Genomic DNA, 15,266 nt, shown 5'->3' on the forward strand with positions numbered 1-15,266 from the left:
TTGCCCTGCGCCCCCTGGGCCGCAGCCACCCACTCTGAACACCCCCTTCCCAACAGATCCACTACCTGCGGCTCACCATCGCCATCCTGAGGCATGAGAAGTCCCGCAAGTTTCTGCTCAGCAATGTCCTGTATCCTCCCCTTGCCGCAAGCCAGGCAGGCGGATGGGTGGGGTCCTCTGGGCTGCATAGAGGTCAGGGAGGGCGGTGTACCTCTGGCCAGGGGTTCCTGGAGAGGCTTGGGATCAGAGCCAGCCATGCATGGGGGAGAACAAAGGGCCGTGGTCAGCCGGCCAGCCTGAGCAGGGCTTTCCATATGGCGGCAGATGCTGGCACTACGAGGGGGTGTGCGCCCCACCGGCCCTGACCTCTGCAGCCAGAGCACTGCTGCTTATCCAGGTCCTGCAGTGGGGTTTCCTACAAGATCTTGTAGGGTCCCCTCTCCCTGTTGCCCAGCTGTGTTGGGGACTGTGTCACAGTAGGGAGGGCCCTGGTGGAGAAACCTGGCCTGGTAGTAGCTGTCTTCTCCGTCTGGGGTCTTCAGCCTCCAGGAGGCAGACACAGCTGGGAGACGGGGAAACAGCCAGGTCCTCTCTCCAGCCTGTGCTGTTCCCGTGACCAGCCTTTCTCATCCATTTGCTGGGAATTGAGCTGAGCAGGCTCTAGATAGGCACGGCTCTTCATCAGGGCTCAGAGCTGGGGGAGCCAGGCTTACAGCAGCGTTGTATACCCCTAAGGGTGGGAGAACGTGGTGGGCACATCAGGAGATTGGCGGGTTTGGGGAGGGCTTCCCAGAGAGGACTCCTGAGGGCATGTGGTGCACCTTCTGCGAGCAGAGCTCTGCCTTGACGACCACCAGCTTCGACGTGCTCCGGTCTGTCGTCTTCTTTTACATCAAGAGCCCCTTGCGAGTGGAGGAGGCTGGCCTGCAGGAGCTCATTCCCACCACCTGGTGGCCCCACCGCTCCAGCAGGGAGGTGGGCCCCCTGAGCCGGGTTGGCAGGGTCGGGTGCTGGCTGGCCCAGGCTGTCTGAGCCACCTGGTGCTGAGTGCGTGGGGCCCCTTCTCCAGCCTGGCTTGTGGGGCGGGGGCTGGGGGTCTCCTGTCTGAAGTAGGCCTGGTTAAGTCTTGGGTGAGCCCTGCCGTCTTCCATCCCCTGCCCCTGCCCAGGGCAAAGACAGTAAGGATGTGAAGGATGAGACTGCCGAGGAGCGCGTGCGGAGGCGTGCCTACGAACGGGGCTGCCAAAGGCTCAAGAAGCGCATTGAAGGTCTGTCCCCTGCCTGGGGCACTGTGTGGGGGGTGGAGGATTTGTGTGTGTTTGTGCTGAGGGGCCCTTGGTAGTGACCGTGTCCAGACTGGGCTTGTGGGACCCCAGGAGTGGAGTCCCAGCCCAAACCTACCGTCCGCTCTCATCCCTGGGAGCCTCAGTGTCACGTTTCCCTCCCCACCCCACCCCCCAGTGGTAGAAGAACTACAGGTCCAGATCCTGAAGCTGCTGCTGAACAATAAAGATGATAACGGGGTGAGTGACTTCCAGACCCCCGCGTGGGGAGTGCTGGTACTGAGCCCTGAGGCCTAGAGGGCAAGCACCAGCTCACGTTCCCTTGGCAGGGCCCAGGCTAAGGCATAGCACTGAGCTAGTCCTCCACACCAGAGCCAGCTGCTCACAGCCTTTTTTTTTTTGTTCCCCCTGCCCCACACCAAAGGGTGAAGCTTCTAGGTACATCTTCCTGACCAAGTTCCGGAAGTTTCTACAGGAGAATGCCAGTGGCCGGGGGGTAAGTGTCCCGTAGGCCAGCCCACCGCGGACCCCCTGGCTGTTTTGTCCGGTCGGCAACCTTCTGGCACCTCTCGGCCTGCCGCGTCCCCGCCTCGTCTTGCTCTTCCTCTGCTGCCCTGCTCTCCGTGCTCCGCTCAGGGTCCTGGGGCCGGCCTCGGATGAGGAGTGAGCTGGCTCTGGGCCGGCACGAATGCATGTCGTGTGCCTGCAGAACATGCCCGTGCTCTGCCCCCCCGAGTACATGGTCTGCTTCTTGCACCGGTTGATCTCTGCCCTGCGCTACTATTGGGATGAGTACAAGGCCTCGAACCCTCGTGCCTCCTTCAGTGAGGGTGAGTGGGGCCGGGCCTCATCAGAGAAGCTGGGCGGGGCTGCTTCTGGGGAGGGTGTGGAGTGCGTTTTCCGGAGGATAGTGGGAGCCCCACGCTGGAGGAGTGCCAAGCCCACGTTCACTCTGTCCCCACAAGTCCCTTTCCGGTCCGGGCTCTTCTTAGTCCCAGCCTGTCTGGTCCAATGCAGTCCTTTGTAGAGAACGCCATGGGCAGCCTGAGGTGCTGGGGGCTGTGTTTGTGTGGCACAGGGTTCTCGGGGTCAGTGGGAGCCGTGCCTGCCCAGACTGCAGGATGTTCACAGGGCTGGGCAGGGCTCTCTCTGAATGTGACTGTAGCCAGGATTCTCCCTTTTTCCCAATTCGTACCGTCATTGGCACTGCAGCCATGCTGTGTGCCTGGGCAGGTGGGTGGCCGAGGCCAGAGGTCCCCTCTGTGCTAAGCAGTGTAGAGGGCTGGCTTCTCAGGGGGTCTACCTGCCTGGCTCACTGCTGGCCCGCCACCCCCCCACCCCACCCCAATTCTCGTAGAGGCCTACATCCCGCCCCAGGTCTTCTATAATGGCAAGGTAGACTACTTCGACCTTCAGCGTCTAGGAGGCCTCCTCTCACACCTTCGGAAGACCCTCAAAGGTTCGTGCAGGCCTGTGGGCAGTGGGCAGCAGGCAGCAGGCAGGATGTTGGGGCTTGGCAGCATGGGGATAGTGTTTGGGGGAAGCAGGCCCTCAGCCTGCTCTGCCCTGAGTGCTGAGCTCTTCTGTGCCCACCAGAGGGCGCCCGAGTATATCGACCTGCTCCAGCAGGGAGATGCTGGTGGGCCTCAGGTCTTGCTTGGGTCCAGCCATCCCTTCCCTCTGAGCACCCAAACCCGGGAGATTCCGAGAGTCCTGTAATGAAAATGAAAATGAAACAGGGGCACGTGTGCTGGCAGAGGAGTGACTGTGGGATCTTGGCGAGGTCACATGTGGGAGGGGAACGTTCATAAGCGGCGCCTGACTGGCTCTCAAGGACCGAGTGGCTGCGAGCACAGAGCCCGCAAAGGCAAGAGGAAGCTACCTGGTAGGGACCTGTGGGAAATGGGGCCCAAAAGTCGCATGGGTGGAGTCTTAGGGCCCTGTGGCCCACAGAGCAGGTGTGGGCTCACTCCAGGGGTCGGATCTGCTTCAGAAGGTTTTGAGGCAAGGGAGTGAAGTCCGGGGTCTGTGTGTGAGAACGGAGTGCCTGGGCCAAGTGAGGAGGTGGAGGGAAGGTGGAGGCGAAAGGCAGGAGTTCAGGATGACCCCAGGCTGTGGGGGTGGGGTGGCCGCAGGAAGGGTGCCGCAGAAGCTGGTCGAGCTGACTTGGCCGGTATGTTTGGAGAGCACAGCCTGGGCTGCAGGCAGAGGTGCCGCGGCCGGCTGCCTGTGTGAGCTGGGAGCGGCCAAGCCTGTGCTGAGGCCTGCGTGCACAGTGAGATGGGTCATGGCTTAGACAATCCCGGATCTCATGTTGGTCGGGAAGGAAGCAATGGGCCAGAAAAGTCAGAGGCCCCAGAGAGCGTGCCGGTGCTGGAAGCAGAGGCATTGCCGGAGGGAGTGTTGGGGAATGTCTCCTGCTGACGAGGCCCTGTGAGACAAAGGGTCTTGGGAGGCGTTGAACGCTGGGCGGAGTAAGTAGAAGGTGCAGGCCAGGTGCAGTGGTGCGCACACAGCCCGCGGCACGCCCTTGCCATCCTGGGCTGTTCCACTGTGACCCCTCAGCCCTCCACTGGCCTGAGAGTCTTCCTGCTTTTCCCCCCAGATGACCTTGCCTCCAAGGCCAACATCCTGATTGACCCGCTGGAGCTCCAGGCGGCCACCATGGATGACCTGGACGAGGATGAGGAGCCGGCCCCGCCTGCGGCCCAGGTGCCGCGGTAGGGGCGGGCAGGGGGCTTGGTGTCGGGCTGTCCCTCTTTCCTAAGGGCAGGGGTCTCACACGGGGCCACCTCCCTCTCCGTGCAGGCAAGGGGCTTCTCGCCAAGCAGGTCTCTTTGGGTGGAGGCTCACACCTTCCTGCTATTTCCCAGCCCCACACATCCACGGGGCCCTACATGGGCCCCTGTCCCCGGGGAGCTGAGTGGCGTCTGGCCTCCTCTCTCCTCCACAGCGCCCCACGCAGGCTCTGGCCATGGGGGGCGTGCTGCCCCTGCCCCGGCCCAGCTGGCTCAGTTCTCCAACCCTGGGCCGAGCTAACCGCTTCCTCAGCACAGCGGCTGTGAGCCTGATGACCCCCCGGCGGCCTCTGAGCACCTCGGAGAAAGTGAAGGTCCGCACTCTGAGCGCCGAACAGAGGACTCGTGAAGACAGTAGGTGCCGGGCAGGGCCAAACAAGCTGTCTGTCCTGTGTGCTTCCCCACACCCGTTCCCTCCTGGTCCTGTGGCCTCGCAGTAGCTCAAGGACATGGGAAGTGCACTCCAGGGGAAGGAAATCAATGCTTCAGAAATAGGCAGGCAGTGGCAGGCCCTTGCCCTGCCCCCACTGGTGCATTCTCCCTGCAGGGGCCCTCCTTGGGCCCAGGGTGGGGGAAGGGGCTCCCTTCTCCTGCTGTGAGGCCCAGCCTGGTGCCACAAGCCCGACAGGGCTGGAGGAGTCTGTGCGCCTGACCCCGCCCTTCTCCCACTTCCTAGTTGAGGGCAGCCACTGGAACGAGGGCCTGCTGCTGGGGCGGCCTCCTGAGGAGCCAGAGCAACCCCTCACCGAGAACTCCCTGTTGGAAGTCCTGGATGGAGCCGTCATGATGTACAACCTCAGTGTTCACCAGCAGCTGGGCAAGGTCTTCCGCCGGTGGCCCGCAAGCGTGTCCTGCGCGCGCTTCGGATGCCTGTGTGCACGCGCAGAGTGCCTGTGTGTGTGTGTGTGTGTGTGCGCGCACACGCGGAGTGCCTGTGTGTGTACGTACGTGTATGTACACAGAGTGCCTGTGTGTGTGCATGCGTGCACGCAGCGTGCCTCTGTGTGTGTGTACGTGCATGTGCAGAGTACCATGTGTGTGTGCAGTGTCTGTGTGTGTGTGTGTGCGTGCGTGTGTGCACCAAGTGCCTGTGTGTGTGTGCATGCGTGCGTGCGCAGAGTGCCTGTGTGTGCGTGTACGTGCACAGCGTGTCTGTGTGTGTGCGTGCGCGTGTGCGCAGAGTGCCTTGTGTGTGTGCGCATGCATGCACAGAGTGCCTGTGTGTGTGTGTACGTACACAGCATGCCTGTGTGTGTGCGTGTGCATGCGTGCGCAGAGTGCCTTGTGTGTGCATATGCATGCGTAGCGTGCCTATGTGTGTTGCGTGCGTGCGTGGACGCAGTGTGTGTGTGTGTGTGCATGTGTGTGCGTGCACACAGCGTGCGTGTGTGTGCGTGCACACAGCGTGCCTGTGTGTGCGTGCGTGTACGTGCGCAGCGTGCCTGTGTGTGTGCATGCATGTGTGCACAGAGTGCCTGTGTGTGCATGCACGCAGCGTGCCTGTGTGTGTGTGCATGTATGTGCATGTGTGTGCGTGTGTGCACGCAGAGTGCCTGTGTGTGATCGCACATGGATGTGTGCCACGGTGAGGCTGACTGCTGCTGGGAGTGCGTGGGCCCGAGCTATTTTGTGGGAGGGGGCTGTGCGGGGCCAGAGACTGGAAGCTTGGCAGGCCTGGGGCCAGGCTGCATCTGAAGAAAGCAGAGTGCGCTGCCCGGGGCTCATGCTGGGACATGTGTCTGCTACTCTAGATGGTGGGGGTGTCTGACGACGTCAATGAGTATGCGATAGCTCTGAGGGACACAGAGGACAAGCTCCGCCGGTGCCCCAAGCGGGTAAGGAAGGCTTAGATGGACAGATGGGTTTGGGGACGGGAAGGCTGTACGCAGAGGTGGCTTGCAAGCTTGGGATTCTCAGGGCAGGCCCTGTCCCTGCTTCTGGGGACTGCCCCGGCAGGTTTGCTGTCCCTGCCCCCCGACTACACCACGTCAGGGAGAGCGGGGCTGGCATTAGGGTGCAGCATTGGCCGGAGCCCCGTCACCAGTCGCGGCCCAGGCCAAGGTGCCCCCGCTCCCCATCCCCCACCCCCCGCTGCTAAGTGCTGACGCACACCCACTCTCCTCATCAATTATGAATCCGACCCTGAGTGCTTCCTCGGCCACTTGCAGAGTCAGCAGGAAGTAGGGCCTGCCGCCCCCGCTGCCCTGGAGCCCCTCTGCCAGAGTTCTCCAGGCCAGGGGAGGGGCCGAGCGTGCCTGGGCTGGGCTTCCCTGCCAGGCCCCATCCCCAGCCGAATGCAGAGCCCAAGCTTGGCCAGGATGAGAGGAGCTCCCGGAGCTCTGGTCCTAGCATAGTCCCTGGGGGTCCTGGCCAGGGGCTCATGGAGCTTCAGCTACGTCTCACTTCCATGTTCTATGCAGGTGACCAAGGCCCTGCCCCAATGCCTGCTCAGGCTTGTTGGGGTCAGAGGCGGAAGAGGAATTGAAGAGTAGACCTGGGTCTGCCCACCTCTTTGCCTGCTCTGGGCATGAGTGGGTCCCTAGCAGGCTGCGTCTGGCCAGGCGGGGTGGGTTTGGGTGTGTGGCCTGATTGTCTTCCTTTCCCCTTGGGTGGCAGAGGAAGGACATCATTGCTGAGTTGACCAAGAGTCAGAAGGTTTTCTCTGAAAAGCTGGACCACCTGAGTCGCCGTCTTGCCTGGGTCCATGCCACTGTCTACTCCCAGGTGAGTGGAAGTGGCCTTGGCCAGTGGCTGCTGCCGTCTCCAAGCTCACTGCCTAGTCATAGACCGGGCCAGGTTGTGCCAGCCTCTCAATGCCCCCTGTCCTCCTGGGCCTCCGGCGCACACATGCCCCATCCCTGCTCCTCATCCCCCGACCCCTACCCCAGCCACACTTCCTGAAGCTCTCTTGCCCCATGAGCTAGAGCAGATGCCATCGTAGGCACCTCATTTCCCCTCTAGCTCACACATCCTCCCTCAGAGGAACAGCCTGTTTCTGCCTGTCCCTGCTTCTCCCCTGCTCCTTTCTCCTCTCTGGGGTGGGGGGCGCTCTCCTGGAGCCCCACTCGCCTTCACTCTGCACCTGCTTCTCTCTGATTCCTCTCCCTCCTTAGAGGCTACAGCCTTGTTTCCTACTTTGTCATTCACTCACTCATTGATTCAGTAGTTTGTGCCAGAGCCTGGAGTGTGTCAGGTGCATCCTGATGCTAGCGACATTCAGTCACGACCCAGGAGGGTGAGTGTCTGTTCTCCCAGTGCTGTCAGCCTTGAGCTGTACACTGAAAGATGGTACACTCTCCCTGTGACCCTGTTTTGACCCTCAGGCCCCGAACCCTCCAGTCTTGCTTCCTGTGCAGACTGTCCTGGCATCTCCACCCGCTAGTGAGTGCCATGTCGGGGCATCTACATTCCTAGGCGTGCCCCTCCCCCGTCGCTGGGTCATCGAGGCCTTTGTGTGCGCCTCTGCCCACCATCCCTGCTTGCTTTCTCCCAGCCTCCTTCCCAACCCCAGCCACCTCCACCTGCTACCCCGCCTTGCCCCAGGCTGCCTTGCCTCCAGCCCCGTAGAGGTGATCATGGTCCAGGAGCTTCCTCTCCTCCCCGGATGGGAATTTCATGCCTGTCCACTGGCCTAGGCAGCCTTGCCCACTCCTCCCACACCATCTTCTTAGGAACCTTGCCCTCTCATCTCTGCAGCTTCTTAACTTTTTTCAAAATTATAATAAGGGTGGGGTGCCTGGATGACTCAGTCGGTTAAGGGACTGCCCTCAGCTTAGGTCATGATTCCAGCATCCTGGGATCGAGCCCGTGTTGGGCTCCCTGCTTGGTGGAGAGCCTGCTTTTCCCTCTCCCCTGCCTGCTGCTCTGCCTACTTGTGCTGTCTCTCTCTCTCTCTGTCAAATAAATAAATAAAATCTTTAAAAATAAATAAATAAATATGTACATTATAATAAAAGGACTACCTGCGCAGCGGGGAGTCTGCTTCTCCCTCGCCCTCAGCCCCTCCCCCTACTCGTGCTAGCTCACTCTCTGTCTCTTGCGTTCTCTCTCAAATAAATAAAATCTTAAAAAAAAGATAAAATATCCATAGCATAAAATTTGCTCTCTTAACACTTTTTTTAAAGTTGTGGTGAAATACATAAAACATATTGCTTACTACCATAATCATTTTAAATGTATAGTCCAGTCGCGGTAAGTAGGTTGTGCGGTGAGTCTTCAGAGCCCTTCCTCTTCCCAGACTGAAACTTCCCCCGCTGCCTCCACTTCCCATCCTCACCTCCGTCCCTGCTCCCCCCACTCTGCTGTCTGTCTCTATGAATCTGACCGCTCCGGGGACCATGTGTAAGTGGCGTCCTACAACATCCGGCTTTGTCACTGGTGTATTTCACTGAGCAGAACGTCCTTGCCGCCTCCTGGGGCAGGTGGCAGGAGTGCCTTCCTGCCGAAGGCTGAATGAATTACCTTCCGCTCTGTGTCTGTAGCCCGTTGTTTGCCCAGTCATCCACCATCGGTTTGTTCCTACCTCCCAGCTACTCCGAATGGTGCCGCCATGTTCCGGGTGTAGACGACTATCTCTTTGCGATTCTGTTTTTGGTTCTTTTGGATATGTACCTGAGGCAGAATTGCTGGATTACATGGTTCTTCTATTTTTAATTTCTTAAGGAACTGCCATCTAGTGATTGTACCATTTTACATTCCCACCAGGAGGGCACAAAGGCAGCAGTTTCTTCCCAGTCTTGCCAATACTTGCTACTCCCTCCCTCACGCTGTCTGGATATCTATCTACTTAGCTATCTATATTTTTTTATAGTAACCATCCTAATTGATGGGAAGCGGGGTCTTGTGGTTCGGATTTGCATCTCCCTGTTGATCAGTGATGTTGAGCGCCTTGTCATGGGCTTATCAGCCATTTGCATGTCTTTGGAGAAATGTCTGTTTCAGTGCATTTGCCCATTTCTGGTAGGGTTGTTTGGTTTTTGTTGTTGATTCATAGGAATTATTTTTATATATTGGATATTGGTCCCTTATCAGATTATGATTTATACATATTTTCTCCCATTTTGTGGCTTGCCTTGTCACTCTGTAGGTGGTGACTCTGTCGCAGTTTTCATTCTGATGAAGTCCAGTTTGTCTTTTTTCTCTTGGTCTGGTTGTCACAGCCGCCAGCTGACAAAAGTCGGTGTTAGATCCAAGGTCATGAAGTGCTCCCCACGTGGTTTTGTAGTTTTAGCTTGTAAGTCAGTGAGTAAATTTTTGTAGAAGATGTGAAGCGGCGGCCCACCTTCGTTCTTTCTCATTCTTTCCTAGTTCTCTTGGGACCATTTACTGGAACGACTTTCCTTTCCCCATTGAATGGTTTTGGCGTCCTTGTCAAAAACCCTTGGGTCATATATGTGTGGGTTTGTTTCTGAGCTCTTGTGGCTATTCCATTGGTCTGTATGGTATTTTTTTATGCCAGTACCACACTGTTTTGATTATTGTAGCTTTGCAGTAAGTTCTGAGATCAGGAAGTAGGAGATCTCCAGCTTTGTTTTTTTTGTTGTTGTTGTTGTTTTAATTATTTATTTGAAAGACAGAGATTACAAGTAGAGAGTCAGGCAGAGAGAGAGAGGAGGAAGCAGGCTCCCTACTGAGCAGAGAGCCCAATGTGGGGCTCGATCCCAGGACCCTGGGATCAATGACCTGAGCCGAAAGCAGAGGCTTTAACCCACTGAGCCACCCAGACGCCCCTCCAACTTTGTTTTATTTCAAGATTGTTTCGGCTATTTGAGTCCTTTGAGACTCCATATGAATTTTAGGATAGATTTTTCTGTTTCTATAGAAGAATGCCATTGGGCTTTGATAGGAGTTGCATTAAGTGTGTAGTTTGCTTTGGAGGGTATTGTTATCTTAACAATATCAAGTCTTCCAACCCATGGGTCGTCTTTCCATTTGGGTCTTTAAAAATTTTTCAGCAACATGTTACGGTTCTGTGTCCAAGTCTTTCTACCTCCTTGGTTAGAGTGATACCTTGATTTTATTCTTTTTGATGCTCATGTAAGTGGAATTATTTTCTTGACTTCCTTTTTGGAATGCTCCTTGCTAGCATATAGAAACACCGCTGGTGGGGCACCTGCATGGTGGCAGTCAGTTAAGCATCTCTCTCTTGGTGTCAGCTCAGGTCGTGATCTCAGGGTCCTGAGATCACTCCCCTGAGGAGCCCTCCAGGCTGGGCGTGGAGTCTGCTTAAGATTCTCTCTCCCTCTCCCTCTGCCCCTACCTGTGCATGCACGTTTTCTCAGATAAATAAATCTTTTAAAAAAAGAAAAGAACCCAACTGACTGTGGTGTGTTGATTTCAGACCCTGCATATTTCCTGTATCCGTTTATTCTAATGTGTGTGTGTGTGTGTGTGTGTATTCTTGAGGGTTTTCTACATACGAGATCATGTCATCTGTGAATAGAGATAATTTTACTCCTTTCTTTCTAATTTGGATACCTTTCTTTCTTTTTGTTGTCTGATTGCTCTGGCCAGGACTTCCAGTACTGTGCTGAGTAGAAGTAGCATAAGAGGGCATCCTTGTCTTATTCCTAATCGGAGAAAAAAACGCTCTTAGTTTTTCACTATTGAGTCTGATGTTCACTGTGGGCTTTTCATAAAAACCCTTTATCATGTCGAACTGCTGGCTTTCTTCTCCATCTTCAGTGCTCGCACTCTGGCCTCCTTCTCACTTACTTCCTCCCATTAGTTAAGAGAAAAACCTGTGATGCCTTTCCCTGATTCTGCATCTGCTTACATCAGCCACTCCTTCCTTCCTTCTCTGTGTCTTAGCTCCTCATTTTCCCTTCACTCTTGGCCCAGCACAGGCCCCTCCTTCACTCCACTCTGAAATAGACCTTTTGCAAGGTCTCTCTCAAGTGCCCCGCCCCCTTTGCAGAAACATCTCCACCCCCGTTACAGTGGTCCTTTGGGTGCATTAGTGCCAGCCCCCCCCTCAGACTTGGTCTTCTCTGGCCTTCTGTGCCAGAAGGCTCTCTGCAGGCCCCCTGGCTCAGGTGCACCCTCTGACCCCTGCTTATATCTTCTCCTTGGGTTCCTAGGTTTGGGGGCACATCAGAACTGAAGTCAAGTCCAGATGCTCCAGCTCCAAGACATGGGGATGGTCTGGGTCTGGCCTGCGGCCTGGCTGGTGACTCCTCCTGGGCATAGACTATGTGGGATCCATCCTGTGGGGAACAGGGCCTTTGGCAGGTGGTTTGCTTTCTCCCCCGCCTAGAGCCCGACTTGGGGCTTGAGCTCAAGATTGTGAGATCATGACCTGAGCTGAAAGCAAGAGTTGGACACTTAACTGACTGAGCCACCCAGGTGCTCCTAAAACCTGTACTGTTTTAAATTGCGAGCCAGAATTCTGGTCTAGGCTGGGGCGTTGCCCTTTTCGAGCACGGGGCGCACCCTTGTCTGCCGAGCACGTGACTGCCCTTCCTGAGCTACTGCTCCCACTTGGGAACATGGAGGCCTTTCCTGGTCCCTGGCCCAAGCCATGCCCGCTGTGACCCTCTCCACAAACAGCCCAGCAGCACCCCTTGTGCCTCCCTCAGGAGAAGATGCTCGATATCTACTGGCTGTTGCGCGTCTGCCTGCGGACCATCGAGCACGGCGACCGCACGGGTTCTCTCTTCGCCTTCATGCCGGAGTTCTACTTGAGCGTGGCCATCAACAGCTATAGCGCCCTCAAGAATTACTTCGGCCCCGTGCACAGCATGGAGGAGCTCCCAGGTGACAAGGCTGTCCAGGCCGGGAGGGGACAGAAAAGGAGGCCTTTGAGGCGAGCCCTGTGCTGAGCCTTCCTAGCCCCACGGCACGCGTGTTCGTGGAGGGAGGAGGGGAGGCAGCCCCTGTTCTCCTCCCCTCTGTGGTGGACAAGCATTTGCAAAAGCCCCACCTGGTGAGGAGCCCTACTCCCTACTATAGCCCCAGAGCCAACAGGTCCTCCCCGGTACTGGTGCCAGGAAGGAAGGAGACAAAATGGAGTGCCAGGGTGGGGGCCCACTCCGGCTCAAACTTCCATATTGGTGTCGCTGTAGTCTGGAGCCAGCTGGCCACACCTGGTGCCCCGGGACCGGCCTTGGGATGTGGCTTGTGTTTACAGATCCCAGCAAAGCGGGGTGCTCGGCTGGAGGCCATGTATAAAGCTTGGGCTTCTCGCAGACCAGGTCAGGCTGGGCTTGGTGGTTTATGTCTGGCTCAGGCTGTGGAGTGTCGGCGCCTGGCCTGTCCCCTGCCCCGCCCCAGGCCTAGGTGCAGGCTTTGTCCTCAGAGGCGGAGCTGTGGGTGCCAAAGGGGCTTTGACTGCTGAGCCATCAAGTGTGTGCTGCAATGGGCTTGAGCCCAGGCTTGCAGGACCGTCCTCCCCGCACAGTGAGTCTGCGCGATGGCCCCTCACAGTCAGTGAATGCCATGCCCGAAGTCCCTAGATGACAGCTCGGGCCCAGACTGGCTCCGGAGTCAGCACCGGAGCCCACCGCCCAAGCCCACTCACCCTGCCCTGCCCTGGCCCCGGAGCTGCCACTCACAGCCAAGTGCCCCTCCTTCCCCTCCTGCAGGCTATGAAGAGACCCTGACCCGCCTGGCCGCCATCCTCGCCAAACACTTTGCAGACACACGCATCGTGGGCACCGGTGAGGGGCCCTGCAGAGGGCTCAAGGGGCAAGGATGGGACAGCCCTCTGGCCGGCTGTTTCCGGCTCAGAATGCCGGCCAGGTGGGATTGAGGCATGGGGGCCAGGGCTCATGCCAGGCACCTGCTGAGGCATGGCCTGTCCCAACAGACATCCGTGACTCGCTGATGCAGGCGCTCGCCAGCTACGTGTGCTACCCACACTCCCTGCGGGCTGTGGAGCGGATCCCTGAGGAGCAGTGAGTGCGGGTCAGGGCAGGGAGGCACACGACCTGCCCCACACCGTACCACACCTGGCCTCACCCCTTGCCCACCACCCCTTGCCCTCACAGGCGTGTTGCCATGGTGAGGAGCCTCCTGGCTCCCTATGAGCAGCGGCCCTGGGCCCAGACCAACTGGATCCTGGTGCGGCTCTGGAGGGTAAGCCCGGCTGGAGTGGTGGTGGCCACGGTGGGGTGGAGGGGAGGGTTGCCCTACCCGCCACTGACCCACCGGACCCTCCCTCGCAGGGCTGTGGGTTTGGGTACCGCTACACACGACTGCCGCACCTGCTAAAAACCAAACCTGAGGATGCCAACTTGCCCAGCCTCCAGAGTGAGTGGCCAGGTTGGGTTACCCTGGGGGCCCTGGACCCCTGCTCTTGGGTCCTCTAGGTTTCTTCTCCCATCTTCCAGCCTCTCTCTCGCACTCATGCTAGGCCCCAACTCTGCCCTCTGTGGTTTCCATTTCCCGGCTTCCTCTCTGTCCAAGGGCACTGAGCCTACTCCCCCAGCTCCCCAGTCCCATGTCTGCCCTTCGGGCCCAAAAACTCTGCTGGGTCCCAGGCTGTGGGCAGCTGATGCAGAGTGAGGACCCTAAACCAGCTTCTGACCTCCAGCGTGGCCCCGGCACCATGTCCTTCTCCCCCTTCATTGCCATCTGCTGGTGCCAGACCTTAGAGACTTGACTCAAGGCAGAGGCACAGACTGGCGGGGTGCCTGTGGGGCTTCCAGGAGAAGGGGCACTTCGTTGGGAGCAGAGGCTTTGCTCTCTCTCCAGGGGCCATGGTCCACCAGAGCTCTGTGAACCTGAGGACCTTCAGCTAGGCCAGGACTAGAGTGGTCCAGCTGCAGTCTGCCTGCCACACACTGCACTCACCCCGCAGGGTGGCTGTCCTTGGCCCATGCGGCGTGTTTCTGTCTTCGTGGGCAGGGTTTTCATGTGAAGGGGTCCCCAGAGGCTGATTGCCTTATGTGAAGTCCATTGCCCGTTGTTTTGGTCGTGCCTGCAGGTGGAACTGAGCTGCAAATGGAGAGTGGCAATGGGACCAGTTACTTGTCCGGCTGCTGTCGGAACTATTGATTTGCATGGGGCTGGGGCGGGGGTGGTGTCCAGCCCGGCTGCGGCTAAGGGCTCTGGTTACTGCTCCCTGTCATCCCAGACTTGGCACCCACCACCTCGGCCATATGCCAAGGCCAGGCCAAGGGCAGCAGAGAGGAGAGGAGAGGAGAGAATGGCAAGGTTTAGACAGTAGGGACGTCGACCCAGATAAGAGTGAGGAGAGGGTCTCAGTCACCCTGTCTGCATCTAGCCCTTCCTGAAAGGCATGTGGCTGAGATTTCACTGGGGGTAGGCTGGGGGGCAGTTCTAGGCCGCAGGGATGTGCAGGGCTGGGAAAGATTTCAGCCTGCGGCTTGCCCAGCAGATGGAAGGACAGATTTAGCTCTAGACCCCACACAGTGCTGGACCCTGTCCTCTCGCCTTCATGACCTGAGAATTCTCAGGGAGCTTTTGGTCCTTACACCAATGGCCCAGCAAGTGAGGACAGAGGTAGACAGGACAGGCAGGAGTCCTAGACTGGAGTCCCCAGTGATGCTGCCTCCCCTTGCCCCCACAGAGCCCTGCCCCTCTACCCTGCTTCAGCAGCACATGGCGGAGCTGCTGCGGGAGGGTCCCGATGTGGCACCCAGCTTCCTCAACAGCGTCCTCAACCAGCTCAACTGGGCCTTCTCGGAGTTCATCGGCATGATCCAGGAGGTGGGTCACGGTGGGGCGGATGGGCTGGGGCATTGCAGTGGAGCCGGCGTGATGTGTGGCATGGCCAGGCCACTGACCACCACCTGCTCCTGCCGGTGGCTCAGATCCAACAGGCCGCTGAGCGCCTAGAGCGGAACTTTGTGGACAGCCGGCAGCTCAAGGTGTGTGCCACCTGCTTTGACCTCTCAGTCAGCCTGCTGCGTGTCTTGGAGATGACCATCACGCTGGTGCCCGAGATATTCCTTGACTGGGCCCGGCCTACCTCCGAGATGCTGCTGCGGCGACTCGCACAGGTGTGTCCCTTGGGGCAGGGAGTGGGGGGACCCCTTAGGAATGCCCCGGTGACGAGCTCACCCAGACACCCACCAATGGACTCCTGCCCTCACAGCTGCTAAACCAGGTGCTGAACCGGGTGACAGCGGAAAGGAACCTGTTTGACCGTGTGGTCACCCTGCGGCTGCCTGGTGAGGATCCAGTGCCCTTCACCCAGCATATCCCAGGTCTCAGTTCCCCT

General features: G+C 58.2%; 1 protein-coding gene across 4 annotated transcripts in view; it reads left to right on the forward strand.

Annotated features, from left to right (window-relative positions):
- RNF123 (ring finger protein 123) overlaps positions 1 to 15,266 on the forward strand; it is a 28,501-nt gene that overhangs the window by 8,429 nt on the left and 4,806 nt on the right. For 3 of the 4 annotated variants that reach the window (XM_059389739.1, XM_059389741.1, XM_059389740.1), the window contains exons 15-34: positions 57 to 130; positions 858 to 975; positions 1,169 to 1,268; positions 1,462 to 1,523; positions 1,708 to 1,779; positions 1,993 to 2,113; positions 2,641 to 2,742; positions 3,889 to 3,995; positions 4,237 to 4,435; positions 4,758 to 4,903; positions 5,833 to 5,916; positions 6,698 to 6,805; positions 11,659 to 11,836; positions 12,664 to 12,738; positions 12,888 to 12,975; positions 13,069 to 13,156; positions 13,246 to 13,330; positions 14,613 to 14,752; positions 14,857 to 15,045; positions 15,141 to 15,216. In XM_059389739.1, coding sequence (XP_059245722.1) covers positions 57 to 130; positions 858 to 975; positions 1,169 to 1,268; positions 1,462 to 1,523; positions 1,708 to 1,779; positions 1,993 to 2,113; positions 2,641 to 2,742; positions 3,889 to 3,995; positions 4,237 to 4,435; positions 4,758 to 4,903; positions 5,833 to 5,916; positions 6,698 to 6,805; positions 11,659 to 11,836; positions 12,664 to 12,738; positions 12,888 to 12,975; positions 13,069 to 13,156; positions 13,246 to 13,330; positions 14,613 to 14,752; positions 14,857 to 15,045; positions 15,141 to 15,216 — 2,212 coding nt within the window. Of the gene's footprint in view, positions 1 to 56; positions 131 to 857; positions 976 to 1,168; positions 1,269 to 1,461; positions 1,524 to 1,707; positions 1,780 to 1,992; positions 2,114 to 2,640; positions 2,743 to 3,888; positions 4,004 to 4,236; positions 4,436 to 4,757; positions 4,904 to 5,832; positions 5,917 to 6,697; positions 6,806 to 11,658; positions 11,837 to 12,663; positions 12,739 to 12,887; positions 12,976 to 13,068; positions 13,157 to 13,245; positions 13,331 to 14,612; positions 14,753 to 14,856; positions 15,046 to 15,140; positions 15,217 to 15,266 lie in introns of all 4 variants that reach the window. The other variant, XM_059389742.1, reaches the window with a different exon arrangement.

Source organism: Mustela nigripes, chromosome 2 (genome assembly GCF_022355385.1).
Source record: "Mustela nigripes isolate SB6536 chromosome 2, MUSNIG.SB6536, whole genome shotgun sequence".
NCBI lineage: Eukaryota > Metazoa > Chordata > Mammalia > Carnivora > Mustelidae > Mustela > Mustela nigripes.